This window comes from Priapulus caudatus, unplaced genomic scaffold (genome assembly GCF_000485595.1).
Source record: "Priapulus caudatus unplaced genomic scaffold, Priapulus_caudatus-5.0.1 Scaffold92, whole genome shotgun sequence".
Lineage (NCBI taxonomy): Eukaryota > Metazoa > Priapulida > Priapulimorpha > Priapulimorphida > Priapulidae > Priapulus > Priapulus caudatus.
The window spans coordinates 365,469-384,319 of NW_014577153.1; the positions used below are offsets into that span (position 1 = coordinate 365,469).

At 41.9% G+C, this 18,851-nt stretch overlaps 2 protein-coding genes across 3 annotated transcripts in view; one reads left to right on the plus strand and one right to left on the minus strand.

Annotated features, from left to right (window-relative positions):
• LOC106804916 overlaps positions 1-2,268 on the plus strand; it is an 11,378-nt gene extending 9,110 nt beyond the window's left edge. For both annotated transcript variants that reach the window (XR_001393377.1, XM_014806320.1), the window contains exons 2-3: positions 878-1,028; positions 1,363-2,268. Coding sequence is in view for 1 of the 2 variants with exons in the window: in XM_014806320.1 (XP_014661806.1) it covers positions 878-1,028; positions 1,363-1,421 (210 nt within the window). In the remaining variant the exon portion in view is untranslated. The remainder of the gene's footprint in view (positions 1-877; positions 1,029-1,362) is intronic.
• A 159-nt stretch (positions 2,269-2,427) lies between these two features.
• The window catches only part of LOC106804913, a 21,173-nt gene continuing 4,749 nt past the window's right edge, over positions 2,428-18,851 (minus strand). Inside the window, exons 2-9 of the mRNA XM_014806316.1 lie at positions 10,013-10,172; positions 8,632-8,810; positions 7,523-7,620; positions 7,193-7,280; positions 6,876-7,001; positions 6,309-6,398; positions 5,729-5,948; positions 2,428-5,134 (exon numbers count right to left, since the gene is read on the minus strand). Coding sequence (XP_014661802.1) covers positions 5,052-5,134; positions 5,729-5,948; positions 6,309-6,398; positions 6,876-7,001; positions 7,193-7,280; positions 7,523-7,620; positions 8,632-8,810; positions 10,013-10,172 — 1,044 coding nt within the window. The 3' untranslated portion in view covers positions 2,428-5,051. The remainder of the gene's footprint in view (positions 5,135-5,728; positions 5,949-6,308; positions 6,399-6,875; positions 7,002-7,192; positions 7,281-7,522; positions 7,621-8,631; positions 8,811-10,012; positions 10,173-18,851) is intronic.

An 18,851-nucleotide genomic window follows, 5' to 3' on the forward strand; every position in this document is an offset into this window, starting at 1 on the left:
CGTTTTACAAGATTTCATTGACAATCTCTTTAATGCAAAATTGGTATTTCCTCTCCACCCTGCCGATAAAACGTCTATATTAGAGTAAAGTTTTACAAAACATGTCGAAACGCAGCATAACCTATTTATTTCCAACGCCATCGCTAAGAAACATCAAAGCGGGTATAGCGCTATCTACCGTCACAAATTGTGATTCATTTTGGTTTATAAACTATTATTGCGATATACAGATGGCAACCGTGTGCTACCGACTAGAAAAACTCATACGAAGTAAACATTTCCATACAACCAATTAACCTTTGACAAAAGTTGTGTTATGGGCAGGGAAACACCATTGTCACGTGGTATACAGCTGCTATATTATAGCAGCTACGTGGAATAAGCGTATCTTTTCAATCTTACACGTTACACATCGGGAGCTCCGCTTTTAGGCAGTGCCTAAATCTGAATATTATAAAAACGTTAAATGGCGATCATTTAGGTGTAACGCCATCACTCGCCCACATCTCAGACTTTCCCATCTCAAACATTTATTTTCACATAAAAAATTACACATAAAATTATCAAGAGTATATAATGGGAGTTCTTCCATATATACTCTTCGTTTCTATAATGTACGTCGATGGTTGTTCAATTAAAACTGACTTCTTCTCACTCACTCATTTGTGTCCTTTTTTGTGGTGAGCTACAGTGTCATTGACACCGTCATTTATTGTATCGATTAAACGGATTGGTTTCATATATCAGGTAACTTTGTCTGAGATTCCAGTTTTTTTGCAGAATTATCCTAGCACATGTAGAAAGACCTATTTCAGTTGTGTTCTATACCACATGTACATCTACCATGTAACTAACATTATGAACTATTTGTCCCTAGTTCGCGAGACTAGTATATAAGAGACTACAGGACCAAATACTCACCGGCGTATATGGGAATCCGGAACCGAAAACGATGAAGGCAGACATCTACAGAAGAAACTATCTAGGAAGCAGCGCCTCCTCGCGGATGACAGACGACGACTCATTCAGTAGGTTTCATGTGCGCGCGCGTGCGCGACCGCTTGTGTGTGCTTGAGCGCCTGCGTGGGCGGGGCGTGTGCACGTGTATGTGTGTTTGCGGATGAATTGCTTACGTGCGTAGCATTCCGCATTCGGTTATTCAAACCATAGATTTGTAATAGAATCTCTGCTAATCGATGGTTAGATAAATCTCTCCCTCGCCAGAGAGCCATCGTGATCAACGATCTCATGATAACATGGCGACAAAGCTGCGACTTAATGCGGAAATTGCGACTCTCAATCTTCAATCAATTGTATATGATCCGCCTTGCTTATATCGTTGCATTTCCTGCTCATGTTTAGGACCATGCCACTTCAAGCTGTGCCCTTTAGGAGGAACCGGACGCCGAGGAAGGAAATAGACGCCGAAGGCGTCCTCTATAGAGATTTAATCAATTGGGGGCGCTTGATTTGGCGGTAATTAAAATAAAGACTCGTTCTGATGCGCGCGCGTACTAGGCGGCAAGGTCTTCTAGTCACGTGTCACGCGCATGTCAACAATCCGCCCCTTCTGCTCATCACTGCTGACGTCACTACAATACCACGCCCACAGCACTCGCGGTGATGATGCGCTGCACGAGTCCGTACACGCAACTATCTTGACACAATCTAATTAATTCGTAACGAAGAATAGGGAATTAATGAGGAAAATTTTTGCATATATTTTGACTAAGCTTATAGTGTCGGATACGCAAGTGACGCATAGAACTGTTGAATTCAATCACTATCTGAAGACAGACACTGAATAATAAACGGTTAACCTTCTATGAATCGGAATGTAAGACTTGTCCTACCTAACATATCCGATATTTATATAAAAATGATGACATCTCACTATCTAAGACTATATGTCATAGTGCTGTACTATCGTACTATTACATGCAAACACGCAGCAACAGACGCAAACATGACGCATGCAGCTACGCAGGCAAACAAAAACGAGCAACAAACAAACGAGGAATGTAAAACGTGTTATTATAGCGTTACGAAATGTCAATTAATATTCTTTATTGGGTAAATCCAAGAACGTCTAAATTTGTTATACTGTACTAGTATTACACATATCACAATATTGCAGTGTTCTGTCTAATGTGTAAATATCTAGACGAAATCAACAACTATATAATGAGAAATTGATGAGCAATCGCACAAGATGTACCTACTTATTGACTATGTATCCGAAATAAATAGAATATATTCTATAATATACCATGCGCATATTTGTTATATTAAATTTCCGATACCGATGTTGTGTCTACAGATAAAGCAACGCGTGCACGTCCACGGTTCCACGGCTAAATGCCACGTGTACACTTACAACCACACGCACCCACAGACACTAACGCACCCACGCACACCTATATATATATATATATATATATATATACACATTTCGTTATATAGATCCGACCAAGAGTAGGTTAACATCATTATACGATCGTATGAATGCGAGACACCCCACCCGCTACGGTTAAGACCATTACCCCTAAAGCAATAAGCGAGTGACTGGGCCGAAACAGCGCACAGAAGAACCGACCTTGCGCAAACTCATTGTCGCACAAGTCTGAGAAAAGCTTGCGAGCAGACAAGCAGACGAACGAACATCGTCTCTGGCCGCATCTTCATCCGGGAATAACCTGCTGTTACATTAACTATACCGCATACGCACTGTGTCCTGTTTGCGCTGAGACGCCGCTTAATCTAGCTATCTATCTCTAGGTATCTATCTATAAGGTTGTGACTCTTGGCCCAAATTCCGATAGATAGTTTAAGAATGCAGAGACATACCTTCATAACAAATATCATTCATAGTCCAAGGTACTGGCCCGTAGAAGAGAAGAGCCAAAAATTATTTTTTTTAAACACTAACCATTCACAAAATTGATAGATCAACACTGAGGATTGCAATAGAAAAGGTTAACATTTAAAAAAATAATTTTAGGCTTTCCTCTTCTACTGGAAATTTTCCGTTGGACTGTAATTATATTTGTAATGGAGGTACGCCTCTGAATTCTTAAAATCTCGATTGGATTTTAGTCAGATGTCCACAGATAAATCAGCCGCGTCGATGTTCAAAAGTCACAACCTATCTATGACTCATATGCAACACCAACGCCTCTCGCGGCGAAACAGAGCCATCGCGCTTTTGTGCGAAGCCGTCTATGGCAATGCCGCTGGTTGACGGATTAACACAGTGCGTGCCCTGTTTCCCTACACTCTTCTGTGAAGGAACGTGCTGAAAAGCTACTTTCAGTGTAATTTATAATTTGTGGAGCTGACGTACGTTCTTGCTATATGTCGCGCGAAGGCGGCAGCCCCCTCACCCACGTCTGCGTGCGCGCAAGCAGAAAAAACACACGCTGAAGAAATAAATAATTAGCTGAACACCCTTTTTTATCCGACAGTTTGGATACTAGAGCAAAGTGCTGTACATACATTTGCTTTCCTCTGCTACATTTGCTTTGCTATCTGCAGCCACCAATTTTTGTAACTGTCAAGGTACCTGACACACAGCTGCAATATATTAGCTCACAGAAGTGCTGTCACATTTTTACACGTGCTGGAAGGTGACCCTTCCAAGGCATTTCTTCCCACCAGCATGCGAGGAACATTTCTATCTGGGATAAAAGTGTGTGAGGAGGGAAGGTATTTGACAAATAGTTCTCCCTGTTACAACACGTGACATGCAGTGAGAATATTGCTAGCTCTTATTTATTTGTCAGGCTCCAGTATTGCCAGAATACTTCCACATCTTACATTCGATAATACCTTTTACTATATTGTCTTACGCTTGTCACAGTTGTCACAGCATCAAAGGCATGCGATGTCACACAGCCCCGTTGAGAGTCTGTGAACCGCCACACGTCTACTAACAGTAACTTTGCAACATTATTCATAAGTTCAACACATATCAACGCGTGTTCGACTCAATATATGCAAAATATACACAATTCTATACAAGAGAGTCCCGATGATATTATTTTCTATATGTTACACATAATTCGCTCCCTGATTTTCTTACAGGGAGCATCGCACTTGCACTCTGAGTAACATGGGCCTTGTTTACACAGACACATGACATCACTGTAGTAGGGTCGTGTAGTAAAAGCAAACGAGATAAATGTTTCTCAGAGCGCATACTCCCTGACATTCACCGAGTCTACAATACAAAAATAAATTTGATTTGTACCTTTGACTTGCAGTTTGTTTGCAAATAGTACTGCTTCTAGAAACGCAACAATCAATGCAGAACCTGTGACACAGTTTACCGCCTACAATACTTATCCATGCATTTACACAATACAGTGCAGTGAATAATCAGCCACATATATAATACATATATATATATATATATATAGGCTATAGTGACACACGTTCTATAAGCATATGATTACGACCAAATATGTTTCAAATCCTCGTATCATGTTTCATTTACATCCATATATAACAAAAGGAGAAGAAGACAAGCCTCATTCCCCAGCCTAAAGATTCACTTGGCATGCTCAGTGTGGCATTTTACTAAAAAGGTGGTGAGATGGAGGACACGTGTGGTATGGTGATCCCACCTGCCTCAGGACATGGCCCGCCCACTGATGGACACTGCTTCCCATCCCCAATACGTAGAAAGACGACACCACCATAGCAGACAAATGAAGAGAATAGACAGCTAGGTAAATCACAGATAACATATTCACCACTAAGGTTCAAAATTAAATTTACATTCAAAATCCTTTATACTTTGATTTCATCACTTGCAGTAGCATTCTATCCAAATGCACCTATAACTACACATATATTATAGCATAAAAATTGAGCATTGGTGGCATGATAGAGCACTAATAATTTGATGATATCACGCAACACTAATTTTAGGATGATATACCACAGAAAGGCTAACTGGACTGAATGGTGTAGCCCTCACGACTATGCTATAGTACAACAATGATGATTTGACACTATGATTCTGTGACCATGACTATTGCCCTCGCTACCTATAGACTTCCATAATTGTGAAACCCAGCAGCTGTTGGTGGTTGGCTGTGGTCCACCAGGAGAGCAGGCGGCGTCCCATAAACTGCCAATCAACAAGTGCCAAAAGTCAAAGCTCAATAAACTAGAATGGTTGACAATAGGTTATGTGATAACAGGACACGTGAGTAAAAAAGCAGTGATTCACTGATCTTTGCCTACGTTTGCTTCACATAATCTTCTCATTTCCTTCTTAAATTGACTACGTCACGAATTTTCTATGGTGTCTATTTGTAAAATCTTTGTTGCTTTTTTCTACATTATAAAATAAGTACTGACGGGACTAAATGTACCCTCAAATTCTTACCTGATAAGATTGTTTTTCAACTAGTTAAAATTCCAAAAAACCTCGGCAATTTGATATAATGATCACGACATTAAATGCTTGCTATGGGCTGTGTATGAGTCCCGAGTGTTTGTTCACATCGAACAGAATAACAAAATAGCAAGTATAATGCAACAATTTAACTATAAAAAGTGAACAGAATCACTTATATTTTGTGAAAAAATTGACATAATTTTTTTTACTTTTACTATTTACGGTGACGTCATCAATTTAATATTGTCACAAAGTCTATAATTTCACATGTGAAAATATCAGCAATAAATTCTCTGCATCATCCAAATGTTGTATAGGTACCTTTCTCCTTCAGTCCTTTCCCGTAATTCCGAGAGACTACCACCATGGTGACTACCAGGACGACACGCAAAGCCAGTGCACCAAGACCAATAAAATATACGGCTATTTGCAAGATGGCGGTGGGGCTGGTTGGCTCCAGCGTAGGCAGCAACGTCGTCGTGATGTTGCCTGTAGGTGGCACCACTGTCACCATCCCTGACTTATTAGATAGCTGATCGCTCTTGAGAACAAACAAATAATTATAAGTTTTTACCGGATTTGTGGGTACATGAGATTGAGTAAGAGTAAGAGAACAAGAGAGAGAGAGAGGGAGGGAAAGAGTGAGAGGAAGATGGAGGGAGGGAGCTAGGGAGGCAGGGGGAGGGAGGTAGAGAGGGATGGAGGGAGGGAGGGAGGGAGGTAGGGAGGGATGGAGGGAAGCAGGGAGGGAGGATGAGAGAAAGATAGAGAGAGAGAGACAGAGATTGAGAAAGAGAGAGACAGAGAGAGTGCGCGTGATTTCTCATTAGTAATAAACAACAACATTAGGTATGTAAGATAACTGAAGATTCTACAAAGAAGAAGAGTAATATATACTTACCACATCCCATATTTTGTAAATTATATAGGCAGGCTCCAGGATACTAGTTATGAGGAAAATATGACTCAGGTACTTGCTCTCCAACCACATCTGCCACACGTTTAAAAAAGATTCCACATATTACAACAAAACCAAATTTACCACGAACTGAAATGGTTGCAAAAGTGAATGAAGTCATGCAGATGGGTGGGGAGAAGTGAAAAAAAAACAATTCGGATGGAATCAAAATACGATTGTGTGAATGAGGTGAACTTCATTGCATCTTTATGAATTTTCAACCTGGATCTGCTGGTTTTAAGTAGAACTGACTACCAGAATAACTAAACAACAGGTTACCATTTTCAGAAAATGGTCACACCTTCACACATGTCTAGGATGTTATAACCTTGCGCATATGCAAAAGTTAAGACACATTAGACTTAGGGTAGTACTAGTGATGACCATTTATTCTGTTTCCAACAATGTGCGCCAGCTTGAGTGATCATGAGGCAACGTGTGGTTATGAATGCACACTATACTTTCTCTTCGTATTAGGGGAAACTGCATTAGAAATGCATGGACACCTACTCCAACAAACCCCAGCAGCATCCAGAGGACGTTAAATGCTATTCCAACACTCAGGATTGTTATCTCAAGGGAAGACAATTCGTCCGCCTGCTCACTGCTTTGCAATACCAAAATTATCATGGTGACCTTCAAATGACAAAAAATTGTAATTTAATTAATAAAAAAATATACATAAATATATATTGGCACAAATAATTTACATCGGCTATCATAGATTTAGCCACTAAATATTGCAAGCTACCCTGAATAAGTATTTTATCTTGCTTTAGTTTACAAAAATTGTTGAGAATAGGAAAATAGGTATTGTTATCACATACCCCTAGTTGTAAATCAAACTTCAGCAGAGTTTCACATAAATATACAATCCTGCACATCTTTTGCAGTTCAATGTTAGCACCCACTGTGCTGAAATTTAAAAGAATATATCACATTTAAATTCTGTAAACACATCTGTGGGCACAATACATTCCTATTTCAATTACTAGAATTGCTTTAGTTCTATGGAGAGACTCATCGATTTCCCTAGCATTCTTTACAAGTATCACTAATCTTGCTATAGTATGTTTAATGAAATAAGAATATTAGATTTTCCAGTATTTTAAATTGGAAGTAAACTAGGCTGGTGAGAGAACTAATTATATAATTACCGGAAGACGAGGTTTCCTGATTTATAGTACTGCCAGGAGACCAAGCAGCCGAGTGCCATGATGACGGGACCAATTATTCCAATCAGAATCAGCCTCGTCTGCAGACAGGGTAGAAAACAATACAGCACGTGAAACACCCACATGAGATAAGTCTGATCAAGTTTACCTGTGTATTAGAGCCAGGCATGAGACAGACAAATGCTGAAAAGGGAAGAACATTCTCGTGCCACTGGCACGAAACTTCTAGGGGAGTCTGGTTTTGCAAATTATAAGCTCTGAGATGCCATCTAGAGCCATTTCAGCGTACTCCAATAGCTCACAACTAGCAACACTTTTTGGTGGAAAAGGAAAAAATGCTCGGCTCAGCTTGTGGCTTTCCTTACGATCGTCGAGATCTACGTCCACCGAATGTTCAAGCCATTGCCAGTTGAACTTGTTCTTAATACCATTATCGATTTCTTTAACAGAAACGAATCTTGGCAGCTTCTGAACCATTTTCTGATCGGAAATTTGCGTAATAAACAGCCGCTGAATCACGTCGACGTCATTGTTCTAACACAAAAATGGCGCCAAATAGACTGGTACACAACAACTGCCAGTATCGTAGTGTAGCGAAGTAGTATTCGAGCAAGGACCAGTATGAGCTGGTGCTCGGTTTATTAGATTGGTCCCCGCCCACCTGTACAATGCTCACTACATAAGATAAATGAACAGTGATACCACATTACCAGTCGATTGCTGTACTTCGACGTACTCTGCTTTTATCATTATGTTAGCAAGCATACATTAAGACAATGATACGAGTAGAAGCGCTCCGGATAGTTACCGAGTCACAGTGTGTTCACATGTACGCGATCGTCAGAGACCACGGAGGTATTCTTACCACCCAAAATAAATTCTGCTCGAATTTACACTGATCTCAGAAATGGTCCCTGGAGTTCCAAAATGGCCTGAAATCCGCCGAACGGCGGAAATGTCTCATGCCTGTAGAGCTGCTTATGTCATGCGTAACTGACCCCAATAGGTACAACCCCCTTCTGTGGCCCTACAACATCCATAGATCTATAAATGACATGCCTTCTGGAATTCCTAGAAAGAACGCTGCTTACCATCTTTACGATGTCATTGGGTGAGCACTGACCCTCCCACGGCCGACACTTTGAGCTCCTATCGACGCCATACTCGGCAGCACAGTAGATGATGAGGATGGCTGAACCGATGACAACTGTGAAGACTTCGTATGGTCGCTCACGGTAGACGCCATCCAGAACGTAGTAAACACAAAACACTGGCCAAAAAGCAATCAAAGACAGTTAGTATGTATTACCAGGTTTATACAATTGCTCACTTTCAATGGATACAAGAGCCACTGCTTGTTAGGCGAATGCAATTTATATGTTCATGACAGATCACCGTGCTAACCACAGAATATTGCCCTACTAGTAAAAGTGTACACACATTATTTCTCACACATCCCAAGTATCTACAAAACATCTTTTTGTAGAAACTATTGACACAAGTTCTAGAGCCATGTTAAACTTCATGATATATGAAACATTAATAGCCACCACAACGTTGATGCAGTTTTTATGTGAATGGTGTCAAGTAACTGCGTATACACCATAGTGACATTTTAAAGAAGCTTTTGCAAGTCCTACAGTTTGTATCAGCAGGTTATATGGAGCATAAAAACTCCATTGAAAGATATCAGCAAGAGTCCTGACTCCATAAATAGAAAAAGAGTATGACACTGTGTTACATCATGCTTGGGCTGTTTTCAACTTGAATTCATTCTATCAATATGTGAATAAATCTATTCAAACTTTACCTTGTTTTAATCTTTGATTCTCCCTTAGTCATATAACACCAGCAGTTTACCTGAAAATCGTATGTGTTCTTCACAAAGGTTCTTTGAATGTGACACGGTTTCACACACTCTTTACCTGTTGTTGCATGTGGGAGATGAATCTTGGCCGCCAAACTCATAAAGTTCTAGGTGACGCTGGGCGCTGTCAGGGATATTAGGCAACATCACTTGTTTCACGCGAGATAAGCCTACTGTGCGAGATAGGCATACAAAGCATGGCACCGCAAAACTAAGAGCTTGAATACAGTTTGTTACCTAATATCCCCGTCAGCGCCCAGCGTCACATGACATAGTTAGTAGTTACGAGTTTGATGGACAAGTTTCGTCTACCCAATGCAACAACGGGTAGAGAGTGTGTGAAACTTGGTCGTATTCAAAGAACTTTTGTAAAGAACACATACGATTTTCAGGTAAACTGCTGGTGTCATATGACTAAGGGAGAATCAAAGATTAAAACAAGGTAAAGTTTGAATAGATTTATTCACATATTGATAGAATAAATTCAAGTTGAAAACTGCCCAAGCATGCTGTAAAACAGTGTCATACTCTTTTTTGATTGTGGATTCTTGATATCTTGGTATATAATCATTTGTGGTGCTTATCAATTTAAACTAATAATTTACCTGCATTTACCAGCAGTACTAGAGCAAATATGAAGTCAGCAGTATTCTTCTCGAGTGTAACAAGACGCTCTATGGTTAAACCCAAGCATCCAAGAATGCCAAGCAAAGCTGTGCCCAAAAAGAGTTGTTCCAATGCATTCAAATCGTTGCATTTTCTACACTGTAATGATAAAATTTGCAATCTCATAATTTTATATTAACTCATATTATTCATGGCACTGTGACTGCTAGGTCAGGGATGTTCATCTGAGATTCCAGGTTAAAGGAAGGTTGCCACCATTGACACTTATACCCCGTACAGACTGCAAAACTTGATTTGGTATAAAAACTGGCGCGCGCAAATTGTAGCGGAGAGAGACTGCATATTTGATCCTACATTAAATGAGTCATCAGTTCTCAGTTCAGCTTGCCACATCACCCTGCAGACAGCAATCATACAATTATGTGATCAAAATAAGGCTATGCGCATTGCGATTTAGCACCGGGTCTGGCCCGAGTGTTACGTATAGACACAGCTTGGTGCAGGATAACTTATCCGAGGCCTGGCCCTCCTTCATTTGCGGGACCAAATTGGTGCGGGCCAGCGTGTATTTGGAGCGTGTGTATGTACACACTACAAAAATTTGGCGCGTGCCTGACCCGCACCAGTTTAACACCATATCAAATTTGCCGTCTGTACGTGGTATTAAAACTCACCACCTACAGGTTAGATGGGTTCCTGATAGTTTTATGCAGAAGAACAACAAGAAACAAGTTGAACAGCACTGCCACTGCCGCAGATGGGGTCGTTGTCGTATCAGGTACTACAGATATGTACCCGAGGTAGTTTTAGGTTGTTTAGTATTATGTTTATATTTTTATATAATTAGGAGGTAGTTTTAGGTTGTTTAGTATTATGTTTATATTTTTATATGAATTATGTTTAGGGTTAGGGTTAGGTCTAGGGTTAGGGTTAGGGTACACTTCTGTAGTACAAGTCTGGTACACTTTGTGTATACATATATATGTACCTCGGGTACATATCTGTAGTACCTGATACGACAACGACCCCTTCAGCGCCACTGTCTCACATCATCAAAAATTTGCTATGCATTATATCAAGAGTAGATAATATAACAGTCTGCAAAATTAACCACTGGCCCGGTATCCGAGGCCAGTAAAATTTTCCGTGGGGCCAATGAAACAATGAACAATAATAAATGAACAAGCCCGATGGGCCAGTGGAAAAAATGGAGTAAATGGTCTATTAATGATATTTCAGCTTCTTTATGTGATGATCAGTCTGAGAATTTACTGAAATTCCCGATATTTTGTATAAAAATTTACCGATATTTACCGATAGGGCATCATATTCCCGATCTTAAGTAGGGGAAGTAACTAGTCAACACCATGCGTGTTTGTCGCCGCTAGAGGTCGGAACAACTTCTGGTTTCCGGTTCTGGTTTTCAACGTGGCCTTGAACGTGTTGGCTAAGTTACTGTTCGAAATCGAAATAAGCTTTCTGATTATGAATGAGCGTGATGATGATGAGTACGATGGCAGTGACAATGAGATGGGGGAGAGGGAAGTGGATAATTTTTTGTTCAATTTCATAAAAGAATAAATCTCTAAGAATACACCAAAGAGTTCTGTTTCTCTTTTCATAATATGATGATCATTGATTCGGGCTTGTAAAACCTAGTGTGGGCCAGTGAATTATATATTTCACAGGCCCGCTGGGCCAATGAGGGTGGAAGTTTTTCGTGCAGACTGATATAACATGTTATAATATAAGATGTTATATTATTTACTCTTGATTATATCAGCTTCTTAACTACCATTTATATAATAAAAACATCACAAAAATGTTAACAAAGAATGAGTTCAACTTATTTAAATAACTATGGTAGTGCCTACTTTCTGTTTCTGTTTCTGTTGTAGTACGTTGCAGTATCCAAATTTGGCATCGAGGCAACGGGCTATAGCTAGCCATGAGGTGTGACCTAGCTTAGGTAAAGCCAGGTAGTCAGCTTTTTTAGCCAATGGCACCGAGGGTGGTCACAGCCAAAGTTTTTTTTTGCGTCCTCAGTGGTTCTTTTACGTCCCCATGGCTAGTATTTCTGGAGACGAGACCGCCATTTTACGTGGTCATCCGAGCCACGGGAGATTCACAGTCTCCAATGTTGAGAACCAGGTTTTTACACCTTGAGAAAATTCACTGCCCCGGAGCGCGGCCGGGGTTTGAAACTCGCGGCATTCAGTGGACAGTGCACGATGCCTACCACTGGGCCACGCAGGCGCCTAGTACTGCTCATAGGTCTATGTCCCCCAGGGTACTGCCGGAACGTACGCTGGTAAGCGGTCGGCGGTATACGCGGAACGTACCTGGTCACTATTTGATATGGTTAAGGGTTAGGATTAGGGTTAGGGTTAGTGTTAGGGTTTCGGGTTAGGGAGTAGCCGTAGGCGACTCCTAGACTCGTTAGTGGAGTAGGCGAGGTACGGTCGGCAATATTAGATAGTACCAGGGTACGTTCCGGTATACCGGACCGTACGGCCAGGGTACGTTCCGGCAGTACCCGCGGGGGACATAGACCCTCTCAGCCCTAGTACTGCCACTAGTACTACTGCAGAGTATAGTACTAGTACTAGTACTAGTAGGGGTGAGCTCTAGTACTATAGCCGCTTACATACTGCCGCCTGCGGCAGTTAATGTAAGCGGCTATAGTACTAGAGCTATAGTAGGGGTAGTAGTTAGCTCAGTACTATAGCCCGCGTTCATTAACTGCCGCAGTTAATGAACGCGAGTTATAGTATTAGTACTAGAGGGAGTAGAGTAGGTAGTAGTTGTGGTAACTCTGGCAACTTGCAAATGCAAGAGCAACAACTTATTGAACAAGAAGCGTACCAAACCAAGAGCCGTTTGTTGTCTTGTCTCTGTTTGGAGGGTCCCAATGACTTGCTCTATTGTAATAGGGCTATGTTCTTCCGAGTCTGTTGCCATTTTATACGACACAAGAACCCCGGTTTAATGCCGGCTTATAATGTATTATAATTTGTTATTACAAATTTTACATGTCCCTGGAGGTGACTGTTTCCCCATCAGCCGGTGTTTTTGCGTTCTCTGAGACAATGTGTGAAACCCAATGTGTTTTCTCTCCATAAAGGTAATGTAAAAACTACGAATTAATATTATAGTACATTTTATATTTACGAGTAAATATTCCAATATATATTGAATTATTTAACATTAATGATATGCTTTTAGAACGAGCCGCATGCGTTTGGAGGCGTGGCTTTCCACCATGGCAGATCTTGACGCGTTCAGAAGATCAACTTGGTGAAAATGGGATCGTTGTCTTTCTGATACGGCCTCTCAAAATAGGTATGCATCCTAGAGTATTATTATGTTTTTATTGTGGATGATTTTGTCTGTTATAACTGCACCGCTTTGTCTGTACATACACTGATAAGCGATTATATTAATGTAATTTTTAATTAGTAAGTCCTTGGGCCCGTTGTCAGAAAACAAATTAGTCTTAATGATGCTATACGTCCAAATTTTCAATGGTAAAATTTGTAAATTTTTGTTGCCATTTTTTTACATTGAAAGTAAGAACTAACCGGGACTAAACGTATCTTCAAATTCTTACTTGATAAGATTGTTTCTCACTAGACGGACATGTGGCCCGTTTTTTGCGCGTAGCGCACGAGCGCGCGGCGACGCCGCGCCACGACAACGAATACGCCGCCCCCTTTTGTGTCCACTTAGACAGATATCTGAGACAGGGTCTGAAAACGGGGGCCGATCCAACCGACATTTCGCGATCGACGATAGAGGGCCATCTCCAACGGGCACATATTAATTTTGGCGAGATAGGCGCGGCCTTAGCGGGTAACGCGTAGTGGGTCCTACAAGACAACCAAGAAATGCTGTCACTCAGCGACCACGCGCTCGCTCTATCGGCGCTACCGCGATGAACCTGGGCTACTGCCTGAATAGCTCGTCACGTCTATCAGAGAGGTTTTAACCGAAGACGACGTTCGGCCTCCAGCGTGGCGCTGCGCGGTCTAGATGCTATCTCCAAAACTCCCCGCCCGGCGGCTACCCTTGGGCTGCGTACGTGGCATGTTTTAATGAACCCGTGACGCCGCGCTGGCCGTGCCGTGACGGGACGTTCGATGGAGGAGGTGCTGGCGTGGCCGTAGCCCAGTATTTACACGTAGCTAATCCTACGTATACTGGCGCCCTGCTGCACGCCCCTGCTGCCCCCCCCCCCAAGGCCGCTGCTAGTCAAGCGCGGTTGTAACGTTGAACCAAACTGCGCGATGTTCACGCTTCCGCTTACGGATTCGCGCGCGAACCGCCCTCCTTCGGCTGCGCGATTCGTATAGCGGGCACGCGCGAGATGCTACGATGTGTCACACCCGCGCAGGTCGCTGTGCCGCCAGTTCCGGCGCAAATGCAAATTGACAGTGCGCAAGCTAACCGCTCTCGCGTCGGGTAACACGCATGTTTTGCGGCAACGCCATCTTGTACACGATCTCTCTGGTTAAAAAATCCAAAAAACGCTGGAGGGGATAAAAAATTTCATATTACTTTAGGACGTGGATTATTCGTCCGAGCATCGGACCTGTTCACGACCCTAACACCCTAACACTATCTATAAACCGACGTGCGGTTCTCGTTAATACGCGAAGTGATAGTGAGCCAAAACACTATCTATGGTGTAATAACCACATACGCAAATCGCATGTATGTAGGGGCGTCACAGCCGTGAGGGCTGCCGTTACGCAAAACGCTAACGAGCCCGCAGCCTAAAGGGCAAATCATAAATCTAAAGGGTATAATAGCAATTTTAGACGCATCTAGATTTAAAATTTGTCTGGTGGGAAACCCCGCGCAGCCCCCCCTTCGCACTCCCTAACTCCGGCACTCGTGCCGTGCGGCATGCAAGCATGAACAGCGCATGCGCAACAACTGCTTGGACGTAGCCGCTACGAACAGGTGTCGCGATGCTCCGGACGAATATCCACCGTCGATTTACTTTATTAGTTATTAAACGTGGTGGAGGGTGAGGACTATGTAATGCCGAAATGGCTGCTTTTGAAATACTATTGTTGTATGTAGCAGGATAGTGTGCATCAGAATTTGTAGCTATTGTGAGACAAAATTGTCTACATTCATAGAAACTAGATGTCATGTTATTTTACTGCTTACATTACAGCTGGTGGCCTCGGTCTTTATGGAACATCGCGTGTTCTCAGTTTTTCTCTTCAAACGTAAGTATGTCGCGCGCTGTACGAATACGTTATTCAGACATTTTTTTTGGAATTGGGAAGAGTAATTAATTGTGTACAGTAATGGCTAGCAACCTGTGGCTGCCTAAAAACACTAACCTGTGCACGTTCTGTAACCCTTGCATTGTTTTCGTTGTTGCAGGATATTCCATAATTATGCCTCTAGAAATAAAAATTTGGCCTAGCTCCTGGTCGTGCGTGTTTGCTATGCAAATATATTGGCAGGAATCAGGTAGATATCAATAATCCGCCACTTTTCTGACTAGAGAAAACCAAGAAGCAGCATCAAGAACCACTAAACACTTCTGCTGCTATAATCTAATGTAGTGTCATGCCACTAATGTTACTTTGCGCTTCTCACTTCGAAGATGTATTTAATGGTTTTTCTGCTAAAGACATTCATTTGTGGTACATCTTTTAACTGCAAACTTCCTAAGGTCTAATGTGCTAGCAAACATGCATAATAGTGTACATATCTAATAATTTATCATTATTTATGGCTAGGACGCCGCCGTGGCCGATAGCATTTGAATAGGTACATGGCTTTGGTATGGGTTATTCAAACTGCCGATACTATGACTTTTAAATCAACCCTAATCTGCTGCCTGGTGCATCGCATCGCCGGGTAAGTTTAAACTCCAGTCGAGTAAAGTGGGTCGTTTCTAGATGCAAACAAGATTTGCAACCGAGTAAGTTGTTTCATGAGCATTTGAAATTGGCATTGTAGGCTACATTAGTTGGCAATAGGGCTGTCATCGATGCCACCTCATCGATGAATCGCGATGGATTTGCGTTCCGATATCGATATCGGAAATATAACGAAGAAATTGCGATCCGATACAGTATATAAAATAAAGAGTTGGTACATCTTTTTACGCCAGCGAGGCTGCGCGTTCGAATATTACATAACGGCCAGGCCTGCACAATTACGCTGAAACGTACATGTTCTCGCATTGTCTGGCTTGCTGATAGCAATGTATACATCACGTTCGCTGACTAGAGCCCACCCTAGTTATCATACCAGCCACGCTTGTTACGCTTATACTATGGCGCCTGCGTGTATATATGCTAGTGTGGCGTAGTAATCGGAGACATCATGGCTAGCACGAGACCGCGATGAAGAATCATGTGCCTGGCCCGTTCAGATCGCGCGCCAGGTCGGCTCAGCGCGCTGCACTCCGCTCAGATGCGTGCCAGGGTATCAAGTTGTTAACTCAAGCAACTACTATCCCGATTTTGTATTAACTATCGAAGCGGGATACGCAAGCATTGGAAATCTGGCATCCCAACACAAAAATCTACTATCCCCGCGGATATGCGGGTACCGCTAATTTCGACCCCTGCAAAATAGTGCGTTTCCGTCACTACATACGATCTTTTTTATTATATAACATACTCCATACACTAGAAATCTTTTTGAGAATTTTATATGCTTGCCTGGTAAAAGGTTAAATTTCGTTTTTTGCCATTCAGGTCCAGAAAAAAGGAAAGAGAAGTCATGTGGTCGAATATTTTGCTAAAGTTGCTTTTGCTAAACATATGTTGTATTACAATATTAACTCGAATTTGATCGACCATCGGATCGAAATATCGAAAAACAAAAAATATCATATCGAATACAGAAATAATTTCATAGCGCAATGACATCCCCTGCCCTAAGTTGCAGAATCCTCCATTTGCGTGAAACTGGTCGATTTTTCTTTATGCAAAAAGTAGTTTTTGTAGATTCAGGCAATAGATGCGCTGTGATGCACCAAATTATTGGTCTTCTCCTATTGTAGTGAAAAATTCGCTCATTTCTCATCACGTGCAGGTAAAGTCAACGCCGCCTGTGGATGAAGAAACTACGCCGCAATGAGGCCCGGCGATCCAGTCCTGTGCAAAATTAGTGAATAATGAAATTACAATAGTCTATCACCAGACTTCTTTTTTATTGGAATGACAAGTGGCATCATTGCTGACTAAACTAAACTATACCTGTGTGTTGATGCATCACCTTTACCTAAGGAAAATGCATTTTTGCTTGTAGTTGGTAAGCAACCGTCTGATGTTATTGTTTATTAAAACCTGAAGTATGCGAAGAATAACTCGTGGCTGGCAAACATTTGTGCAGTGAATCTTGTAGGCGTTCTTAAGATGATACAACGTCACACACAATACATGTTTATGTCTCAATCGTTTTAGGCCGATGTAAACTGTAGAAAACATATAAAACCTAGAAATATCATGTAGCATTCTGGGTCAGGGGTGGGGATGCGATGACTCTGTTCAGGGTGCATTATAAGAAATTTCGGATGCTTGTGCAAAATGTCCCTTGTGATTATTTGTTGCCTAGTCCGCTCATCAAAGTTGCCCTAACAACAGAGAGGTTACGATGTTTGTCTAAATGTTCACGACTAAGCCATTAATATTCAATAGGGCACTACCTGGCTAATATTTTGTGACCGATTTGTATGATAGTTTATTATTAGCATTATACTGTAATAAATTAAAACAGAACGGACAGTGTTTTGTATTCACTCGTGACGTCATCTCGTGTTTTGCCTTGTTTTGTTTAGGCTAATTGTAACAAAAAATTGACTGTTAAGCCGCACATGTTAACTGCCCTGTAAGTGACCCCTGAAATATTAACTGGCACGGATGGTGGAATGTTGTACTTTTAGGAAGTAATGTTTGATAACGCGAAAGTTGGAACCCCATTGGTTTAGGCAATATCCTCAAGGTCCTCGCAATTTGCTACGGGTACAGCCATTTTCGTTTTAGGGCAACAGGCTTGCTTGTGTGTCACTTTCTTGGTCCTGCGAGCGTGTCAGTTGTTAACGCATATGCAGCTGTAAGCTTCGCTAATTGAGTGAAACTGTTATTAACAGAGGCCCACCTCTGTTTCAGGCAAATACCGCAGTGTTGGCTGGGAGCTTCACAAGTATAGTTATTAAGACCAATACAGTGGTCATAGTAAGGGGGGGTCTCGCTTCGTGAGCAAAGGCGTGGGCAATTTGCCTAGAAAATGTACTTTGTTGTTGTGGTACTTTCGAAATGTCGGGTGTGTGGATTTAAGGAGAGTGTCCCGAGAACTACTTTATTCTATTTTTCCCGGCTCCTTATGTAGTGGTTGTTATTTGCTAATATACATTGGGCGATTTTTATAAGTTGTGTATATGAGTATATAATCGTAATATACAAATGCTGATAATAGAGATTTTGATCATCCGTCACAAGTAACGGTTACATATACATCGGCAGATATACATGAATGGGCGAAAATGGAGGATAGGCGTGTAACGAGACAGAAGCGTGAGTATCACGGTGGGGTGGGAGCGAAGTATAGTGGGATATCACGGTGTTAGGCGTGGGGAGGGGGAAAGAGGAGGGTCGGATAGGTCGGCACGGGGTTATGGGTGGCGAAGGTGCAAGGAGGAGGCGATAGAGTTGTCACGGGGGTTGAGTGGGTGATGGTGGAGGGAAGCATGAGTTACGTGTACGGGTGTGGGGTAGGGGAACAGGGCGACTAAGTGCCACCGGGGGGTGGCGAGGGAACAGAGCGATATCACGGGTTAGT